The sequence below is a fragment of the Bactrocera neohumeralis genome, chromosome 2, assembly GCF_024586455.1.
Source record: "Bactrocera neohumeralis isolate Rockhampton chromosome 2, APGP_CSIRO_Bneo_wtdbg2-racon-allhic-juicebox.fasta_v2, whole genome shotgun sequence".
Classification (NCBI taxonomy): domain Eukaryota; kingdom Metazoa; phylum Arthropoda; class Insecta; order Diptera; family Tephritidae; genus Bactrocera; species Bactrocera neohumeralis.
In genome coordinates, this window is record NC_065919.1 from 28,557,617 (window position 1) to 28,579,538 (window position 21,922).

The window sequence follows — 21,922 nt, forward strand, 5'->3', positions numbered from 1 at the left end:
TGGTACGATCCATATGTTTTCAACTTCGATGTGTTGTTAGCGTCGATATTCACGCCTCTAAATGCTAAATGTTCTGCCATTGTCGTCGGGTGAGCGACGCCGATACAGTGAATATCCATCATTTCCCATTTCCGTTTCCGAAAGAAAAGCACATGAGTAGTGTTTCGTGCATTTATTGTCATACAAACCAAAGTGGGATTGTAAGGTTCCCAAAGTCTATGAACCATATTGGTTTTCACCACTTCGTATAATTCTGGATCTACATATCTCTGAATCAGGAATTTCCGCTGAAATGATTTCATCAATTTGATCTGGTGTAATCACCATCCGCATCCAAAGAAGAATGTGTGCGTGCGGCAACACGCAACAGAATACATTCAGCATCTAACAGCACCATATATACCACAGGTTGCTTCAAGATAAAGACCGTCAAACATCGCAGCTATTGTTTAAAAAGTCGTGCTGTGATATCGTTACGATCGCTAGCTGATTGACCGCGATCCATAATTCCGCACGTACATATGTCATCGCATTTTGGGAGTACTTCTTGCCTTTCTTTGGGCTGCCATACGTTGATGGCAAAAAGAACGCCGACAAATATTAGCGCGACCTCTTCGTGGCTTCGTAACAAAGTTTCAATCAGTAATTGAACACTTCGTCTGAAACACACATACAGCTTTCACTGAATAATTTTCATTAATTTTTCTTTTGGATAGCCGGAATAAAAAAGCAAGCGACCGCAATTGAACGATTCAAATAATTTACAAATCAAAATATTGAAAAACAAAACAAACAAAAATTGAAAAAAATGTGTATGAAAAATGTTAATTTTTGGAATTGTTCAATTTTTCGACTTCTCCTCATGAAAAGTATAAGGTATTTGTTTCTAAACCTTTCCCGATCCACAACAAACAACCTTTAAAAATTTCATTAAGATTGGTTCAACCGTTCTCTTAGTGTTACTAACAAACAAACATTCATTTTTATATAACGTTTGTATGGGGAAAAGGAAAGGGCTGTTTTTAGGGGTTTTCCGAAAATTATTCGAATTTTTCTCGCCATAAAAACCATCTTTGAACTTCAACGAACATTTAAGAAAAAGAATTGGCCAAATTGGTCCAGGCGTTATTGAGTTATGCGCGTACATACATATGTATGTACATTTTTGGTATTAATTTTTATTTAAGTATATAGATTTAGAACTCTCTTTCAGAAACTTGAAAAGTAATAAGAATTTTTGGTTGAATAAATGAATAAATCAATAAAAAATTAGTCCACCTTAAACAGATTTTACTATAACACTACTATTATAATCTACATTACCATATACTCTGTTTTTATCGAATTCTGTTTTTTAGCCTCTACTCTTGCTTTGTTGTAAAATATCCTGCTTTCTGAAATGGGTTTTTAGTCAATTTAGTCGAGGTGTAAATTCTTTATAGGTTTCTTGAAAGTAATAGTGCAACAGAGTGAGTATCTAAGATTTTAAATTGGAGCATGCGTAAGGAGGAGAGAAATTAACGTTTTTTTCAAACAGGCATTCTAAGGAAAAATTTTATATTTTCGACATTGACTAGACCTAATAAACCATTGCGCTTAAATGTAGGCAACATTTATAAAAGTATTTCCAATTATCAACCTGGTTACTAACCAATTAGTATTAATTTTGGTTAAGTTTGTATGACATTGAAAGGATCCAGTTGAAGTCACTAAAAATCTGTATTCTTTTTGCGATAAACCAAAATCTCACTATGGTCACTCCTCATGATTTAAAAACGGATTATAAAATTACTTTTTGTCTGGCGGAATTGTTTGTAATTATTCGGAATATGGGGAGTGTTTTTCACATAAATAAAAACATTTTGACAGAAGAGAACTTGAACTATAGAACTTAATTAGCATGAATATATAGTCTATTAGATTTGAGTTTGACTATTTATAGTGGTAGGTCGAGTGGAAGTGAATTATATCCGACAAAGATTTCTTTTGCTTCTTAGTTTTCTGTCATGAGAATGCTTCTCATTAAATTTATTGCGGGTTGGGAAAAAGCTTACACCCAATTGCAGCCGCCTCTGCATAGCACAAATCTGAATATATAAGGAGGAGAAAGCTCTTGGCTACATTTTGTTGCATATTCGATGCTCTGATGAATTTTGTTGATCTACGTTTAAATTTGCTGAAGCAAGTAATATACGATCTTATATAACTCAAATCCCCAATGAAAAAATAGTAAGAAGACACTTATAATAAAAGTGTTGTAAGCGTTTTAACGCAAGATTATTTCCAGTAAAATTAGTGTTTAGCTAAAATATAGGTTTTGAGCAATTAAAACTGCGCAAGCGTAACAAATAAATCGGAAATTTCATTGCAAACAACACACTCAGCTTCATACAAATGTATTGATTGCCTAATCAATTGAGATATTACGAAAATGCGCGAATCAGCACGAAAAGTCTTCGGACCATTGGCTATTAATTGCCGCAAAATTTCGCAAACTTAAAGTGCTACTTTGGGAAAGGCATGGGTATATATGTATGTACATATATACACATAGATAATTATACATAAAAATTTTGGAAGAGAATGTACGATAGTAAAAAATAATGAAATAATATAAAAGTTTTATGATTGCGTCGCTGTTCGGTCTTCATAAATCGTCTTGGTGCTTGGCACTGATCACTTTGAATAGCCAAAAAATCGTACGCTTTAATAGCAAAAGCATAAAAATTAGCTAAACAAACATGCAAAAAATTATCGCATTTAATGCAAGCTTAAATTGTCTTTTAACAGCTAAGTAGACATAAGGCAGAGTTGGTCGAAACCTGAAAGACCCACAGGCCTTACGCTGAATTCTCGCACAGCACAATGGCTGCGACTGGAATGCAGATTTGTGAGCGCAAACTGGATTTTGAAGTCATGTCTTCCAGTCATAGCTGTGCTGTGTTTAGTATTTTAGCCATTATTATTATAATTATTTCAACGCTCGGCTAAAAGCAATGTTGAAAGCGAAACTTTAACGCAAACTTGTTGTTGGGAGAATAAGCAAATTAAAATGGTTTTTATGCCAAAATTTAGCTTAAAACAAATTTATTATGTGTCGCTGCGGATTAAAAGCAGCAAAATTAATACTTAAATACATACATATGTACATATGCTATATTTTTTAGTATCAACCAGCTCTTATTTAGGCACCCTTTAAATTTAGAACTTTAGTACATATTTCATCAAGCGAGCGTTTTACTCTCGCTACTCAAATATAACTTCCATTACTCATATTCACCTTTCACATAGGTTTCCGTAGTACCAATGACCCCAACATATTTATTTTTAGCATTCAAGGTCGCTCAATAGTGCAGCAACTCATGGTCCAGCTACAAGACAGCTTGACAAATTGAGTCGCCCAACGGTTATCGCTGCCAAGCAGCATGAAATAATTATGGTTGCTGCTTAATGCATCTGCACACTTATGCAGATCCAGATCACATCAGACATAAGGTATTAACATGCATAAATGTATATATTAGGGTGTTTTTTTTTTTTCTTTTGAACTATTAATTTTTTTCAATCCCCTCATGAAATTTTCTTGGATATACCCTAACAAAAATTCCCTGAAAATTTGAGCCCATAATATTAACATTAAGTACTCGACCAAGGCATGTAAAAATTTTCCATTGAAAATACACGAAAATCGTGATTTTTATCTTTAAATTTCTATAGCTCAGAGGCATTTTATGGCATCGCTTTGACTTTAGGCACATATTCCTCAGAATTGAACACTCTACAAAAGTGGGCATTGCGACAAAGTCGAAACTCACACCGGCGAAGTAGTATGGGGTTCTAAACCTGATTTTTCCACGAAATTTGCATTTTTTTGTATTTATCTCATAAATGACAAGAGCTATAGATAAAATGTAAATAACAAACTTGTTGGAAATTGTAAAGAGAACGATTTTTTTTTAATTTTATGATGAATATGAACCGATTCAGACGAGAGCACGACCTTAACTAGAGGGACCATGAGCACTGCAGCAGGCTAAGTTTAACCCTTCGTTTAAGGAAAATAGTATAAGATGAATTTATTAGATAAAGAATCTAAAGAACTCGAAAAAATCAAGTACAATTTAAAATGGGCTAATGCTAAACCTATAATAATTAATCTTCGAAACTCCCGGGATCATCAATTACTATAGAGCATAGCTATTATAGAAATCTTCCGTATTATAAGCCAACCTCCTTAACAGCTTTTACTAAAATTTATTATTTCTTCCCTCCTTTCAGCTACAACAACTCGATTAAAAGCAAGTGAGACAATAACAGCTTCAGGCTCAAGACATTTTGATAGCTGAGACAGACTATAAATAACAATAGAGCAAGAAATATTTGTGGCAACAGCAGCAACAACAAGCGTAACAATATTTTCGCGTCCAATTTGTGGAACCGTGGGAGATGTCTGCCGTAAGGCATCGGCCCCTGGCACCGCCGGGCAATGCCGGCGACAGCGATGACAACTTTACCGACGACGAGAGCACACCATTAACCCAAGATATTTATGGCGGAAGGTAAAGCTATACTCACAAACGTATATATGTACAACAACACCTAAACGTATTAAACTTAAATGTATTCATGTCAAACAACAACACAAACGACGCGCAAAAGGCCTACGACTTCGTCGCACAATAGATTTTGAGTTCAAATGCAGTTGCAACGTGCCACAAGTGGTGTTGCATGACGGGTGCTGGCGCCTTGACAACCAGAGGGGCAAATTGTGGCTTTACTTGTATGCGTTTGTTTTGTTGTTGTTGTCGCTTTTGCGCAAAATGTTATTTATGCAAATTACCATGTAAGTGCACTGATAATGTGACAGCTATGAAATGAACAATGAACAACGGCATATTGGAATATATCTCGCAAAGAGCATTAGGGTGGGGACTTTTTTTAAAACAACTTGTCTCTTTTAGATATACAAATTAGATATAAAAATATATGTACCTGTGCACTTTAAGGTGATATAATTTGTTTTAACAGAAAAAACGTTAACTTCGTTAATATACCCTTCACAGGTGCATTTCTTTTAGTAACTATGTGTCCAGTTTGTATGGCAGCTATATGCTATAGTTAACCGATCTGAACAATTTCTTCGGAGATTACATTTTTACTTTAGAAAATAATCTATGCCGAATTTCGTGAATATATCTTGTCAAATGCGAAAGTTTTCCATACAAGCCCTTGATTCCGATCGTTCAGTTTGTATGGCAGCTATATGTTATAGTGGTCCGATATCGCTTCTTGAAGAGAAAATGACGTTTGCAAAATTTCAAAACGATATCTTGAAAACTGAGGGACTAGACAGACAGACGGAAGGACGGACAGACGGACATGGCTAAATCGACTCAGCTCAACATACTGATCATTATATACATATACATATATAATTTATAGGGTCTCGAACGCTTCCTTCTGGGTATTACAAACTTCGTGACAAACTTAATATACCCTGTTCAGGGTATAAATATATATCGATAACAGTACTCAACAAGTCTAAACAAAAATTTTGTAACTGAAGAGCTTGACCTCATTGGATTATTTGATGTGTTCTGATTACGAATTGAGGTCAAAAATGTTCAAACCTTGACTGCAACACAGAAAAATCATACGTGTTAGCAAAAGTTTTGCTTTTAGCAGACCCTAACGCCGTACTTCCTACGACTGTGGTCTGGACTGGTTTTAGTTGGCGACGATTTCGGTTTCCCAACGCTTTCCATCGTCACCTTTTCATCATAGTTTATTTTAGTATTGTGTTTCTTGTCTATGTTGATTGGGTCACCTCTAACAGTTGCTATCCGTCCTCCGAAAAAATAGTCGCATTTAATGTTTTCAATAATGAGACCAAGGCGAGCGTTGACACACCCCCTTATGGGGCTGTGCGCTCAGATCCGACCAACGCATAGATGGAGTCTTCTCATCTTACATCTACTGCGACGTACTCTGTGGCATACCAGGGTTTTAACGGTACGGTGCAATTTTGACATTAGCCCGTCAGCCACAGTCCTGGATTTTACCAAAATCTTTAAGAGCTAATCCTACTCATAATTCCATTGATAAACTAAGGCCGAGTCCAGAAATCCAAAGGGTGTTTAGGTCGCAAGTCATTTTGCGTTGCCCAAAAAATCTCCCTTTTTTTTGGCACACCCTAATTTAAGAAGTACACATAATATTATAATTTTGTATATCTCCATACGTTCATATGTATGCTGCGTCTAGCAACTATTTCCACAATCTTCACAGCTGTCAGTCAACACAGTGGCTCGGTGAATATACGACCTGGTCAAAAATGACGGAAATAACATACCAAATTGCCTTGAAATTATGCATTTTTACTGGCCAAAACATGTAGCAGGTAAAACACACACGCACATACTTAGTAAAGTGTGCCATTCAGCTATCAAGTTTGATATTAGTTTGTGGATACAATTTTAAAGAACATACCTAAAGAGCCTGAGGAAGATGTTAAGTATTTTTATACTCTCGCAACAATGTTGCTAACGAGAGTATTATAGTTTTGTTCACATAACGGTTGTTTGTAAGTCCTAAAACTAAAAGAGTCAGATATAGGGTTATATATACCAAAGTGATCAGGGCGACGAGTAGAGTCGAAATCCGGATGTCTGTCTGTCCGTCCGTCCGTCCGTGCAAGCTGTAACTTGAGTAAAAATTGAGATATCATGATGAAACTTGGTACACGTATTCCTTGGCTCCATAAGAAGGTTAAGTTCGAAGATGGGCAAAATCGGCCAACTGCCACGCCCACAAAATGGCGGAAACCGAAAACCTATAAAGTGTCATAACTAAGCCATAAATAAAGATATTAAAGTGAAATTTGGCACAAAGGATCGCATTAGGGAGGGGCATATTTGGGCGCAATTGTTTTGGAAAAGTGGCGTGGCCCCGCCCCCTACTAAGTTTTTTGTACATATCTCGGAAACTACTATAGCTATGTCAACCAAAGTCTACAGAGTCGTTTTCTTCAGGTATTTCCATATACAGTTCAAAAATAGAAGAAATCGGATAATAACCACGCCCACCTCCCATACAAAGGTTATGTTCAAAATCACTAAAAGTGCGTTAACCGACTAACAAAAAACGTCAGAAACACTAAATTTTACGGAAGAAATGGCAGAAAAAAGCTGCACAGAGGCTGTTTTTAAAAATTGAAAATGGGCGTGGCGCCGCCCACTTATGGACCAAGAACCATATCTCAGGAGCTACTAGACCGATTTCAATGAAATTCGGTACATAATATTTTCTTAACACCCTGATGACATGTACGAAATATGGGTGAAATCGGTTCACAACCACGCCTTCTTCCAATATAAAGCTATTTTGAATTCCATCTGATGCCTTCTCTGTATAATATATAGTACATTAGGAACCAATGATGATAGCGGAATAAAACTTTACACAAATACGGTATTTGAGCTGAGGTATCCCTTGTGGAAAAATTGTCGTGATCGGACTATAACTTTTCAAGGTCTCTGATATCGAACACGAAGAATTTAGTGCCTAACCTAACCTAATTTTTCACCGAAAATATCGGTAAATCTCTCAGATATTTTCATGTAATTCAGAGTGCATCATTTTTATATTCTCGCAATAAAGTTGCTAATAACGGTATCTCGATTATCACTTTACACCCGAACTTAGCCCTTCCTTACTTGTTTATTTTGTACTTATACAAGCAGAGATCGGAAATAATGGAAATATTGATGTCTTCCATTTGAACTATTGACTCTGAGACAAGTCAATATAGATGACCTAAGACACCTAATAAGGGCATAATAGCTAAATATTTTATTAATTCATCAGCCTTCGGTTCACACATTCTCTCTTTAGGGATATGTTGCCTAAGGCACATAATAATAAGAGAGCACAATATAAAGAGAGTATTTCTGATCGACCGTTCAGCTTTACCGATAGAAAGTTAAATCGTGTCATACAAGTAGATTCGTCAATCTGAGCGTCACCATGAACTAATAGATATAGCCCACCCCCAGAGCGAAGTGCTCTCAACCTAACTTTTCAGCGTACTTAAGGCTATAAGATATGTCACTTTTAGAGAAAAGAAGAGCAACTTTGGTTGATCAGCAAAGTGCCTGGTAATATAAATTTTCAAAAAGCAAAAATTTAGTATAAACTAGATCTATTTGTCCTGGTACTGAACAAAGAATGTGATTACAAAACCTAAAGCCGCTTAAAAGGATCATAATGGAGATTAGCGAGTAAAAATATATCTCTATGAACATATGCGTAGTATCAGAATTTCAGAAAAGTCTAAATTTATAAAAGGTCGACAACGACAAACCTTTTCATTTCTTTTAAGAAAAACCTTGCGCATTTCATTGAAAAATTTCCGGTAATGAAGCCTTTCGTCCTCTTTTAATATACCCAGTTGATTTAATTTTAATCAAGAGCAATCATCCCTTTGAAGTTTGAAGCAAAACTCAAACTGAACGAAAGCAAGCTGTCTTAGGTTGTGAAAAAACAATTCCAAACGCACCAAAATCTTCAAAAACGCCAGAAACCAGTCAGACGGAACTTTATGAAATGTGCTACACTACAATTAAATAACTGTGAGCAAGCTTGAATTGACTGACCTCACACGCCTCTTTTATTTATTTACGTTAAAGCACTTAAAGCTGGTTCCCACAAAGAGGGTGCGGCTCAGCAGTCATAATTAATCACTTTTACTTTTATAATTATAACAAAGGCACAAACCCACATACCTTAAATAGGTAAGTGCCCATAACTATTTGAAATGCCGGAACTAATTCCATTCAAGCACTGATTGCACGCGCAGTACTTTAGAATGAGTAATTAACTCGCCACAGGCCAGCGATAATTGGACAAAATTAACCAAATAGACACCATTAAATACTACAATCTAAAAAAGAACATTACTCGTTACAGCCAACGCACAATACAAGAAACAAAAGGCTGGGATGTCTTCCGTGATCCACCGATCAAGATCGAGACGGGCTCGACGGCCAATCAGGAATGCCTGGAGCTCACAGTGAAGATATTGAAGATCTTCGCGTATGCTTTCACATTCATCATAGTGTTAACGGGTGGGGTTATGGCGAAGGGTTGTGTACTATTTATGACATCACAAATACGTAAAGATAAGAAAATAGAATACTGCAATAAAGATTTGGTAAGTTAAATATTTCATAATCAATTTTGAGCATTTTTAATTTATACATAATTATGTATTTGTTACTCATGCTCAAGGGTCGCGACAAAACATTCGTCGTTAAATTGCCCGAAGAGGAGCGCATCGCATGGATTTGGGCGCTACTGATTGCCTATGCAATACCCGAGATCGGTGCCTTCATACGTTCGGCGCGTATTTGTTTCTTCAAAACATTTCGTGTGCCCAAGACCGGACACTTTCTCTTCGTCACGCTGATGGAGAGTCTGAGTTGTTTTGGTACCGCTTTGCTAATGTTCGTCGTGCTGCCACAAATCGATGCCATACAGGGTGCCATGTTGACGAATTGCTTGTGCGTTATACCTGGTATACTGGGGCTTTTGTCACGCTGTTCCAAGGAGGGTAAACGTGCCGTGAAAGTACTCATTGATATGGCTGCGATTGCGGCACAAGTAACTGGTTTCGTTATATGGCCATTACTAGAGAATCGTCCGGAATTGTGGGTCATACCGATTGCCTGCGTGATGATCTCTTGCGGTTGGTGGGAGAACTTTGTGTCACTGCAGTCGCCCATCGGCTTGGTGCGTGCAATGGGACGCGTGAAGGATGAGATGCGCACTACACGTTACTTCAATCACATGTTCCTTTCATTATGGAAAGTTGTGTTGTTCGTCTGTTTCGCTTTACTCATCTTTTGGGCGCAGGGTGACGAGCCTGGCAACATTTTCAGTATGTATGGTGACGCGTTGGGGCCACATAAGATTTCAATTGACGAATTGGCTACCAGTTTGACGGGCAACTTGCCAGATACATTGGATGCAGCCAATATAGATAGCATAGAGATTGATGCTGTACACAATACTGTTATTTATGTGCTCCTCATACAGATTTTTGGCGCTTATCTTTGTTACATCTTTGGAAAATTCGCTTGTAAGATTCTCATACAAGGCTTCAGTTACGCCTTCCCGGTTAGTTTGACTATACCCATCACGGTTTCCCTGTTGATCGCAGCCTGCGGTTTGCGCATAGACGATCCTTGTTTTTTCCACGACACCATTCCGGACTATCTGTTCTTCACAAGTCCACGCAACTTCCGTTTCAATGATTTTGTGACCCAACAAATGGCTTGGGCGTGGATATTGTGGCTGCTTAGTCAGACATGGATCTCACTGCATATTTGGACACCAAAATGTGAACGTTTGGCTACAACAGAAAAGTTATTCGTACGTCCGATGTATTCGGCGCTGCTGATTGATCAGTCTATGGCCATGAACCGGCGAAGGGATGACCAAGCCGACGTGAAGACCGAGGTAAGTGCAATTGTATACAACTAAAGAAAAGTATAGTAGGTTTTTCATAATTATTCATCTGCAGGATTTATCGGAAATCGAGAAGGAGAAGGGCGACGAATACTACGAAACCATTTCTGTGCACACTGATGGTTCAGCTATACAAAATAAGCCGAGCATTAAATCTTCAGATCACATTACCAGAATATATGCCTGCGCCACCATGTGGCATGAAACGAAAGACGAGATGATGGAGTTCTTAAAAAGTATTATGCGCATGGACGAGGACCAGTGTGCGCGACGTGTAGCCCAGAAGTATCTACGCATCGTTGATCCGGACTACTATGAATTTGAAAGTGAGTAGCTAAAGTCTAAAAAGTTGTAATGAATTTCTAATTAACCTCTTTATGTGTAATCTTTATGCTTCAGCACATACTTTCTTCGATGATGCTTTTGAAATTTCCGATCACAGCGATGACGATATTCAAGTGAATCGTTTCGTCAAATTGCTTGTAGCCACTATGGATGATGCGGCTTCCGAAATTCATCAGACCACCATACGCTTACGTCCACCCAAAAAGTATCCAACCCCTTACGGTGGTCGTCTAGTGTGGACTCTACCCGGTAAGACCAAATTCATTACACATCTGAAGGATAAGGATCGTATACGTCATCGTAAGCGTTGGTCGCAAGTTATGTACATGTACTACTTGCTCGGTCATCGTCTCATTGAGCTACCCATATCTGCCGATCGTAAAGATGAGATTGCGCAAAACACTTACCTGCTAACATTGGATGGCGATATTGACTTCAAACCGAACGCTGTAACGTTGCTGATCGATTTGATGAAGAAGAATCGCAACCTGGGCGCAGCATGTGGACGCATACATCCTGTCGGCTCGGGCCCTATGGTATGGTATCAACTCTTCGAATACGCTATTGGTCATTGGTTGCAAAAAGCCACCGAACACATGATCGGCTGTGTACTTTGTAGTCCCGGCTGCTTTTCACTTTTCCGTGGCAAAGCGCTTATGGACGACAATGTTATGAAAAAGTATACCACACGTTCGGATCAAGCTCGTCACTACGTACAGTACGATCAGGGTGAAGATCGTTGGCTTTGTACTTTACTACTACAGCGTGGTTATCGCGTCGAATATTCAGCTGCCTCCGATGCGTACACTCACTGTCCCGAAGGTTTCAATGAGTTCTACAATCAACGTCGTCGTTGGGTGCCTTCTACCATCGCAAACATTATGGATCTGCTGGGTGACGCCAAACGTACTATAAAGATTAACGACAACATTTCGCTGCTTTACATCTTCTACCAAATGATGTTGATTGGCGGCACCATTCTTGGACCTGGCACGATTTTCCTTATGTTGGTGGGTGCTTTCGTAGCCGCTTTCCGCATAGACAATTGGACCTCCTTCCACTACAATATCGTGCCGATCTTGTTCTTCATGTTCGTCTGCTTCACTTGTAAATCGAATATCCAGCTATTTGTGGCACAGGTGCTATCCACGGCGTATGCGCTCATCATGATGGCGGTAATCGTGGGTACGGCTTTGCAATTGGGTGAGGACGGTATCGGCTCACCATCCGCTATATTCTTGATTGCTATGACGGGGTCATTTTGGATAGCGGCGTGTTTGCATCCGCAAGAATTTTGGTGCATCACGGCAGGTCTCATCTATTTACTTTCCATACCATCTATGTACCTTTTGCTTATTCTGTATTCGATCATCAATCTGAATGTCGTCTCTTGGGGCACGCGTGAAGTGGTCGCTAAAAAGACAAAGAAGGAAATGGAAGCGGAAAAGAAAGCAGCAGAAGAGGCTGCCAAGCGCGTAAAGCAAAAGAGCATGCTGAGTTTCTTGCAAAGTGGCATTGGCGATAACGGAGACGAGGAGGGTTCAATTGAGTTCTCATTAGCAGGCTTATTCCGTTGTATACTCTGTACGCATGGCAAAACGTCGGAAGAAAAAGCACAACTCACAGCGATTGCTGAGTCATTAAACACCATCAAAACGAGATTGGAAGCTTTGGAACACACTTTAGATCCACATGGTCATTCACGGCATGGACGCAGACGTACAACATCTAGCGGTTCAAAAGATCATCATTTGTTGTCTTCGGTTGCTGAGAAATCTGGCGATGAGTCGGAGGAATCAGATTCAGACACCTCGGCAGAACCACGTCAAGAACGTGATTTCCTTACAAATCCATTCTGGATTGAGGACCAAGATTTGCGTAAGGGCGAGGTTGACTTCTTGTCAAGCACGGAAATTCAGTTCTGGAAAGATCTGATCGACAAATATCTCTTCCCAATCGATAACGATCCGGTGGAACAGGTAATTTTGTGGTTCTTTTCGTTTGCGCTCAGGCTTCGGTTGAGCGCAAATGCATTTACAAGGTGGATTAATACAAAGATCGTACACCAGGGTTTTCGTTAATGATTTCGCCAGCATGGTACGCTAGCAGATGTGCTCAGCTACCACAATTTTCGCATTTCCTTATGATTTTTAATGATTTTCTTATTTCAATTACATATTAATGTGCATGCATTTTTAGGCTAGAATTGCTAAAGATCTTAAAGAGTTGCGCGACTCCTCCGTGTTCGCCTTTTTCATGTGTAATGCGCTATTCGTTTTAATCGTGTTCTTGTTGCAATTGAACAAGGACAACATACACGTGAAATGGCCTTTTGGTGTACGCACAAACATAACCTACGACGAATCCACACAAGAGGTAAATTTCGGCAAGGGGATTTCATGCGCGTGACGTCAAATGACACAGCAAAACGTAACGCACACACAAATTTTCATAAAAAGCTAAAAACAACAACAATCCACATTTAATGTTTGACGTCATCGTGAAAGAAATCCCCAATTGAACATTTTACTAACATGTTTCTTTTTTCTTTTCTCCTTTTCTTATATTAAAACATTTCAAAAAAATCAACTATCTTTTAAAATGGAAAAATAAAATTTCATGAAAAATATAAAAAAAAACTGAAATAAATCATAAAATATGCAAATGCTTTGTGCGGTGATGTGTTAAACGAAACAAAACCAAAACAAAAACCAAAACTGACGTTCATCGTACGCAATAACGGCAATATTTCTTAACCGAACAAACAAAATATCACGAACGAAAAAAATATCGCTGCTGAATGTTAAAACGAATTATTACTATTATTAAACTAAATTGAAATCGAAACAAAATGCAACAACAATAAACAGGCACGCATCGCAGCCGATCTCATTGATTTGAGGAACAAGTCCGTCTTCGCATTTTTCATGGCCAACGCCTTGTTCGTCCTGATTGTGTTCTTGCTTCAGCTGAACAAGGATAAATTGCACGTTGTCTGGCCACTGGGCGTCAAGACAAACATAACGTATATTGAAGAGACATCAGAGGTTTTTATCTGCTGTATTTCTCAAAGTCAATGAAACTCTTTGTTGTTCACACACACACTCTCTTCTAACTGTTGTCATGGTTTTGCTGTACATTTTTCCGTTTTAACTCTTTATATACATACATACATACATACATATGTACATATATGTATAAATTCGTATATAAAAACTGATTTTTAACCTAAATTAATTGTAAAAATTATCTATAACAAACTTCTCCTACATTTGTGCAAAATTAAAAAAAAGCAGAACTAAAATGTGTAAAATTTGTGTACACCCCTTTCCCTCATAGCCACTGCTCTATTACTTTTTTAATTTTAATTTTTATTTTTCAATTTTTAGTTTTTTCTTTGTGTTTAACAATGTTTGAAAACTTTCTATCGCGTTCAAAATTTACTCACAAGCCAAAAACACATTTCCAAAGCTGGAAAAACAAAATCGGTTTCTGGATTTGCTGTAAAATCGGATTATATGCCATATAAAGTATACGCAGCTTGTTCGCATGAACCTGACTGTCCACGCATAATGTGAAATAGATCGAAAATTCGTTATTGTCAGTGTTGTTTTAGTGTTTCCATCGCCTAAAAAACAAATAAAAATAATATATATTATATAATTTGTTGATTAAATTGGGCGTGGTTTTGTAATATTTTATACATGCAAATGGAATGTTGTTATTATATAAGTTATTTAATTATTTATTGATTGCTAAGGAAGTGGTTGCACGCATTAATTTATTATTTTTTTATAATTACATATGAATGAACAAATATTCCTAAAAACTTCACCTATTTATCCGCTCACGATGTTATTCACTTTGTGCTTGCTTTGTATTTATTGTTTTTGTATGTAAGTCAGAAAATACTTGTATACTATATATCATCGCAGAAAATCATTTGTTAGCGTCGAACGGATTCGGTCATGCAGCACTTTATAGTATTACTGCTATTGAATACCTAATCAACGCAATATTATTTTATCTGCTTTTCTATTAGCGCTTTTAGTCATTTTTTGTCAAGGCTGGACCAATGTCGACCAGGTAGAACTTTCTCTAAAGATACCATAAAGTATCCGCACTATCCGATTCGGTTCACTCGCTTTGAACTCCCCTTAACTAAAGTGCTTCGCCTCTCGAACAGCATTTCTTCACTAACCGGTGGCATACCATAGAGTATTCTGCCGATTTATGGATATAAAGAGATTAATCTTTACTTATCTGAGCAACTCAGACTGAAGCCTGAATGTATGCTATGATATAAGATTTTCATCATTTTTCTGTTGGCACTTGTAATGTGGACTGAGTTTTCTGTAGACCTTTAAGGATAGCAAAATATTTCGAGCTCCTCATGATCTCTCAAGTTTACAGTAGAGCACTTGAATACTTAATCTTGAATGAATCACAGAAGTCGACAGACAAGAAATAGTCGTAAACACAAGGGCTGGAAAGTCTGCCATCTATTAATGTGTATGTTAGGGTGGATAAAAAATTCATATTTTTTTCGACAAAACTATGAGTTTTCCGATTTATAATGATTTTTTTCTCATTAAATTAAAAAATGCATAAGAAAAAAATTATTAAAATAATCAAAGTTTAACCGTTAATATCTTTTAAGCCGTTAGATTTTAGAAAAAGTCTCGTACTTGGAGACATTTTCTTAGATAGGTCAAAGAACCTATTTTTCAGAAGACCAAGCGAAAAAAAACTTTTTGTTAGCCCACCCTAGTGTATATAGTATATCATAAATTGATGGAATAAAGAATTTTGAACACGTCCATCACTCATTATTTTCGTCAAATTTGACACCCAGTGACTATTCTAAAATCCCAAATACAAAAATTGCTCGCTGGAAACGGAATTCACTTAAATTTTGATCCCGTAGAGCTTCGATGCTCTCTGATCGAAATACCGGAGGACCGTTAAAATAAATGCATTGCTCTAGTTGTATTACGAAGAATAAAGCCACATTTTCATTTAAATAAACACTTTTTCATTACTGGTCCACAAAGCCCCTTTAGTATTATATCAACAGTAAAATGATGACCAATTTCTTTAGCAACCCACAGAATATATTTCCCATATTCTTCTATTATTCTCTTTTTTCTTATCTTTCTTCAATATGAAACTACAAAAATATTTATGTTTTCCTATTAAAAAAATTTTCGATTTAAATCGATTTTCAAGAACCAAGGAAAATATTGTAGTTGCTTGGGAGAGGCGCTGCTTGGTTTGTATATCATGATGTTAGAGTTTACAGAGCTTAAAATCGTCGTATTACAAATAGAATAAAATAAATACTCGTCTTAATCATAAAAGTTGCCTTTTAAGTTGCTATAAAATAAAAAAAATTAAAAGCACTGCATAAAATTAAATTTGCACTTATTAATTAAACCTGCAAGCTTTTATTAAAATACTTTATAACTTGTGTAGTATTTAATATTCGTGTCTATATATGATTTATGTCTTGTCTAATTCAAAGTTTCTTATAAGAAACCTCTCTTTGTAACTCTCAAGCAAAAATATTCTGTGCTCGATTTGCGGGCGAACTTTTAAGGATAAATGTTTAAACAAAGCCAGCACAATGTCGGATTTCGCTTAATTCCCACCAAATGAACATTTTACTCTTTTGCCGTGAACACGACCACCAACAATGCCACTACAACCACGTCCAGTCTATACAAAGTCTTCACAAACAACAGTAACCGTTACTACTTAAGCCATGAACTTGCCAACAAACAAGTACTCGTACCTTTATACATACATACATACATTTCATAAACCGTTACCAAACATGGGTGCCCTTTTTGTATGCAAGACACCCGTCTATAACAGCTAACCCTTGCATTACTCAAACGAACATTTACGAACCCATCCCAAACAATCAATCATATAATGAATCATATGATGAAAAAAAATCACACACATTGCACATAAAATGGTTTACAGAAAAATTTCTATAGTTATTCTATATTTTTTTTTCTTATCGTACAATTATAATTTGTGTAACTAACCTACAAATTACCTCGAATTTCTTGTATGACTGTGCAACTAAGCTCAACTTCTTTACTTTGCCACACACTTTCAACTTTTAGGTACACATTTCTAAGGAATATCTACAATTAGAACCGATCGGTTTGGTGTTTGTGTTCTTCTTTGCGCTCATTCTGATCATACAGTTTACCGCTATGTTGTTCCATCGTTTCGGCACCATTTCGCATATACTCGCCTCCACCGAGTTGAATTTCTGCAAGAAGAAGTCGGAAGACACTTCACAGGATGCGCTAATAGACAAGGTAACATTAATCTAAAACAACACACTCTAAAGATCACATACTCACACCTAACACCCTCTAAACTGTTTCCCGCTTACTTGCAGCACGCTGTGGAAATCGTCAAGAATTTGCAACGTCTTCAAGGCATAGACGGCGATTATGACAATGACTCTGGCAGTGGACCCGATCGAATTGCTCGTCGTCGTACGATACAAAATCTGGAGAAAGCACGTCAACCGCGTCGCCAGATCGGCACCTTGGACGTTGCTTTCAAGAAGCGTTTCCTCAAACTAACAGCGGATGAAAATAATCCAGGTAAATCTTTTATATTTTTTCAAGAACATTTCTTTAAACTAATTGTGTATACTTCCAACAGCAACTCCGATACTCACGCGCCGCTTGACAATGCGCGCCGAAACGATACGCGCGCTGGAAGTGCGTAAGAACTCGGTAATGGCGGAACGACGTAAGTCAGCTATGCAAACACTGGGCGCAAAGAACGAGTATGGCATTACAACAACTGCTGCCGTAAGTTATATAATTATTTTTAATTCATGAAAAACATAATCTAGCCCTTGCGGATCAACTGCGAAACATTTAGTTATTTTAACAATATAGTAAAGTAATAATAACGACATTAACCAATCCCACTTTGCTCTGACAATCGTAAACATTAATCAGCATTTATTATAAAAATTATAATAAATCTACCAGGAGACGATAATGACGCACCAACCTATCAATCTTCATCCTTTCGAGACACTGTAAACTACTGTAACCCCCGTCAGCTTCTTGATCCCATTATTGTTTTTAGGAAAAGTCTTCATCACATCCAGCTCGAAAGATCAATAGGTCTTGAGACATTAAAGTACTTTTACAGAAGTAATATGCTCTCTCAGCTCAGTCTTTTCGCCTATTTACAGACAGAGACCCAAGTATGGTTAACTTTTTGTCCTATAGGTTTATGCCGAATATGTTTGGATATATACATGGATATCCTATAGCTTTATGCGAATATGTGTGGAGTCGGTCCACGAACTACTCTACCCCAAGCAGACTTTAGGCTCAATATGTCGGCCAGTATGTGAATTAACTTCACAAAATTGCATGAAAACATGTTCAACTGTATACTTGAGTTAAGCCAAATGTTACTGCGATCAGCCCAGACCTACCCTTAACCCCAATGTATCACGATATAGTGATTTATGATTTTCCAATTGACTTTAAATTATATCTTGGTCAAAGTGTGTGTTTTCTTAAAAAATATATGAGTTAGCGCTAAATTAGAATGGAATTGGCCGAGACCTTTGTTTAAACCTCATTAGGAATAATCTGTGATAGTAAATTCTGAGTCTGAGTGAATGGTATATTAAATAAGTTAAAAATATACCAAATATGATTGTAAACCACACGGTTTCTTTGGATATAATGAAACGTATGCCATATTTGCCATAAGACGAATGCTCACACAATAGCAACGATATACATATATTGTTCAGTCGAAAAAGGTTTTTCGTATTTCTAATCAAACTCCTCCTTTTTTTGTTATATTTATAATAAACTTTAATGAACCAACCGTTTTTTTCGACTGCTTGCTTCAATCTCATCGGTTGTTGACAGTAAAATGTAGAATCAATCGTTCGAGCAGGTTGGAGCAGATCATAGTGGATGATTCCTTTCCAATCTCAAAACACTCAGCGACAATTAATTAATCTTCACCACGCTTGGACCATGATCTTTTTCGCACATTATTGTCGTATTTGATCCACTTTTCGTCTCCTGTTACCATTCGCTTCAGAAATGCAAAGAGTCGCAGATGTTAATTCGGTCCATTAAATTTTTCACAATCAGTTTATGTGATACCCAAATATCGAGCTTCTGTTTATAGTCAGCCTTTTTTAAATGGTTCGAAACTGTTTGATGATGAATGTTAAGTTCCTTAGCGATGTCAAGGCTGCTTATGTGACGGTCATGTTCAATCCTTTCAATAGTTTCATCGGCTTTTTCAACGATAGGTCGACCAGAGCGAGGTGCATCTTTCACATCGAAATTTACAGAACGGAAGCGAGCGAACCATTGTTCTGAAACACAAACTGATAATGCATCGTCTTCGTAAACTTCACAAATTTCATTGGTGGCTTGGGGGGCATTCTTCCCTTTTTTATACAAAAATTTCAAAATATAGCGAATTTCTTCATTATTTTCACTCATTTTTGAACAGTTGTAACTTTTTTTTGGTTTTCCCAAATTTAATTTTTGTTTTGTGAATGAAGCATTAAATCTCACCTTACCTAAACTATATGGTATAATACAAATGGAGATGTACGACTGCACGACATCTATTGACAAAATACGGAAAGACTAGCCAATATATTAGCCAACACTAAAGTTAAAACTATATTTTTATTTTATCATTAATGTGGGGGTTTCAGGATCTTGTGTGAAAATCGTTCATAAGTTTCTAGAGACTACAATACATGTGGTATTACTCTTGTTCCATATGATCCATGCGCTTTTAGGAATCAGTATGTTATTCGGAAAACCCTCTCAATGACTGGATATTGGACATTGCTGGGCATTTCTAGAACATCTTATAAATAGGACACATACTTTATTTGTAGTTTAATCTATTACAATATACAGTAATTTAGTTTTCGATTAATAAACTGTAGTCTTGAAAAGCCGCGAGCCTATCATAAATCACTTTAAGCTGTTTCATGTCTAAAATAAATTACAAACTACAGACTAGCATGTTTCAAAGTGATTATTTAGCGTAGAATAGAAGCCTATAAGTTCTTCAACTGCCTTTCGTCAAAGTTACCTTCGGCCGATTTAGAGAAATGCTTACTTCTTCTATTGAGTATCAATCAAATGTGCCATCTCTCAACATTTCAGCTGAACAACAACGGCGTAATACCCAATCAGCGCAGTGGACGTATCTCAAATGCGGGCATTAGCATCAAGGATGTGTTCAACGCCAACGGCGGACCAGGCGAGGTAAACTACATAATAACCCACATATTTATATGCGATTTTTTCAATCTCATTTTTTTATTCATTTCTTACACACACAGCAAATCTATGGTTCGAACGGTGGCGGCACCATTAATCAAGGCTACGAGCATGTACTCGAAGATGACGACCGCAACTCGCTGCGACTGACTGCGCGTAATCCCAATCAACAAGTGTCATGGGGACAGAATAGCAGCAATACGGGACGTTTGTAGAAGGCGTCACTCAAAGCCACTTGCCAGCTTGATATCGATTTTATTGTTGTTGATTATTTGGAAAAAAAAAACAAAAAAAAAAACAAAAAAACGAAGGACTTGTTTAGTTAATAGTATTAGAATTGTAAGCACGATGTTGTCCTAGTAAAAAAAAACCCGCGAAGCGTTGAAATTTCCATGTCCTTTGTACAGGCCACTTAAATGTAGGAATATAACAGTAGTTTTGTCTCGAATTACTATATATTAACAATTACAAAAACCACTACATATACAACTAAGTATTTGATTAAGCTACAAACACTGTCACAAAGTGAATCACAGTGCTTTCTCGTTAAACGCGACTGCTAAAACGCACTAGATGGTTTTCAGTTTTTACTTATTTAAAGCTCTTAAAAATATTTGTGTTGAAATAGACCTCGAAAAATATTTTTTGTGCTACAATTTTTTTATAAAATTTGTATTAAAAACGAAATTACTTGTACTATGATGGTCACAGCAGGATGGCTAATAATGCATTGAAAAAAAGAATTGACTAACATTTCAATTACCAACATTGGGATTAAAAACTGAAAACTCAATTTTATCCAAAACTTTTGAATTATAAATTTGAATGCCTGGTCACAAGTAATAAAATATCAAAATAACATTTTCAAGACACCTAAAAAAATTAGGCATGGTAATCGAGAAAGCACTGTTGGTACTCGTATTCAGCAGATTATTTTTAAAGTTCGTAACCACTACTGCCACAACTATAAATACAATTATTTTATATTTTTCTACTGCTTCCCATCTTAAACTAGTTTCGTAAGCTAAAATAATGATTATTATACGATTATATACGTATACACACAAACATATATATATATACATTAGAGTGTCCGTTGCTTCACAATTTCATTTTTTCTTTACAAACGTCCCTTGAAGTTTCAATTTTTGCGCTTAAAACAATATCCAACGTAAACAGGCAATTAATTTTACTTTTCACATACATTTTACTTGGAATTTTTACCTTTTTTATTTATCTCCAAAGCAAAAAAATTTAGAAAATTGACATTTTAATACACAATTTTTTGCTCTACAAAAAAGCTCCGAATAGTTTTTTTCATAAAAGCATTATTTTAATAGTTATACGCAGTTAAATGTAACAAATGTGTTGTATTCATATGGTACACCATGTCGTATGAGCAACACTGTATTTAAAAATGACTTGTATGAATGCTCAGTATATTTAAAGCATAACTTTGACTGCGTAAAACTTTTAAAAGAAAATTTTTATGAGAAAAACTATTAAGACCTTTTTTGTAGAACAAAAAATTTTATGTAGAATATCACTTTTTTAAGTTGTAGATTTACTTGCTTCATGCAAAACATAAAAAAAGCTCAAGATATGCTTGGGAAAATAGATTTGATTTAAGCACGTTTGAAGTCAGAAATGAAGAGCTTGTTTACGTTGGTTGCTATTTTAGCGCAAAGACTGCAACAGCAGGCGTTTGCAAAAAAAATCTA

General features: G+C 36.7%; 1 protein-coding gene across 1 annotated transcript in view; it reads left to right on the top strand.

The window, feature by feature from the left end:
• LOC126767993 (chitin synthase chs-2) overlaps positions 1–21,431 on the top strand; it is a 50,432-nt gene extending 29,001 nt beyond the window's left edge. Inside the window, exons 2-12 of the mRNA XM_050485837.1 lie at positions 4,279–4,559; positions 8,968–9,211; positions 9,289–10,518; positions 10,583–10,853; positions 10,927–12,851; positions 13,072–13,248; positions 17,010–17,210; positions 17,294–17,504; positions 17,566–17,717; positions 20,085–20,186; positions 20,264–21,431. Of these exons, the coding sequence (XP_050341794.1) occupies positions 4,447–4,559; positions 8,968–9,211; positions 9,289–10,518; positions 10,583–10,853; positions 10,927–12,851; positions 13,072–13,248; positions 17,010–17,210; positions 17,294–17,504; positions 17,566–17,717; positions 20,085–20,186; positions 20,264–20,416 (4,779 nt within the window). The 5' untranslated portion in view covers positions 4,279–4,446 and the 3' untranslated portion in view covers positions 20,417–21,431. The remainder of the gene's footprint in view (positions 1–4,278; positions 4,560–8,967; positions 9,212–9,288; positions 10,519–10,582; positions 10,854–10,926; positions 12,852–13,071; positions 13,249–17,009; positions 17,211–17,293; positions 17,505–17,565; positions 17,718–20,084; positions 20,187–20,263) is intronic.
• Positions 21,432–21,922: the final 491 nt, after the last annotated feature.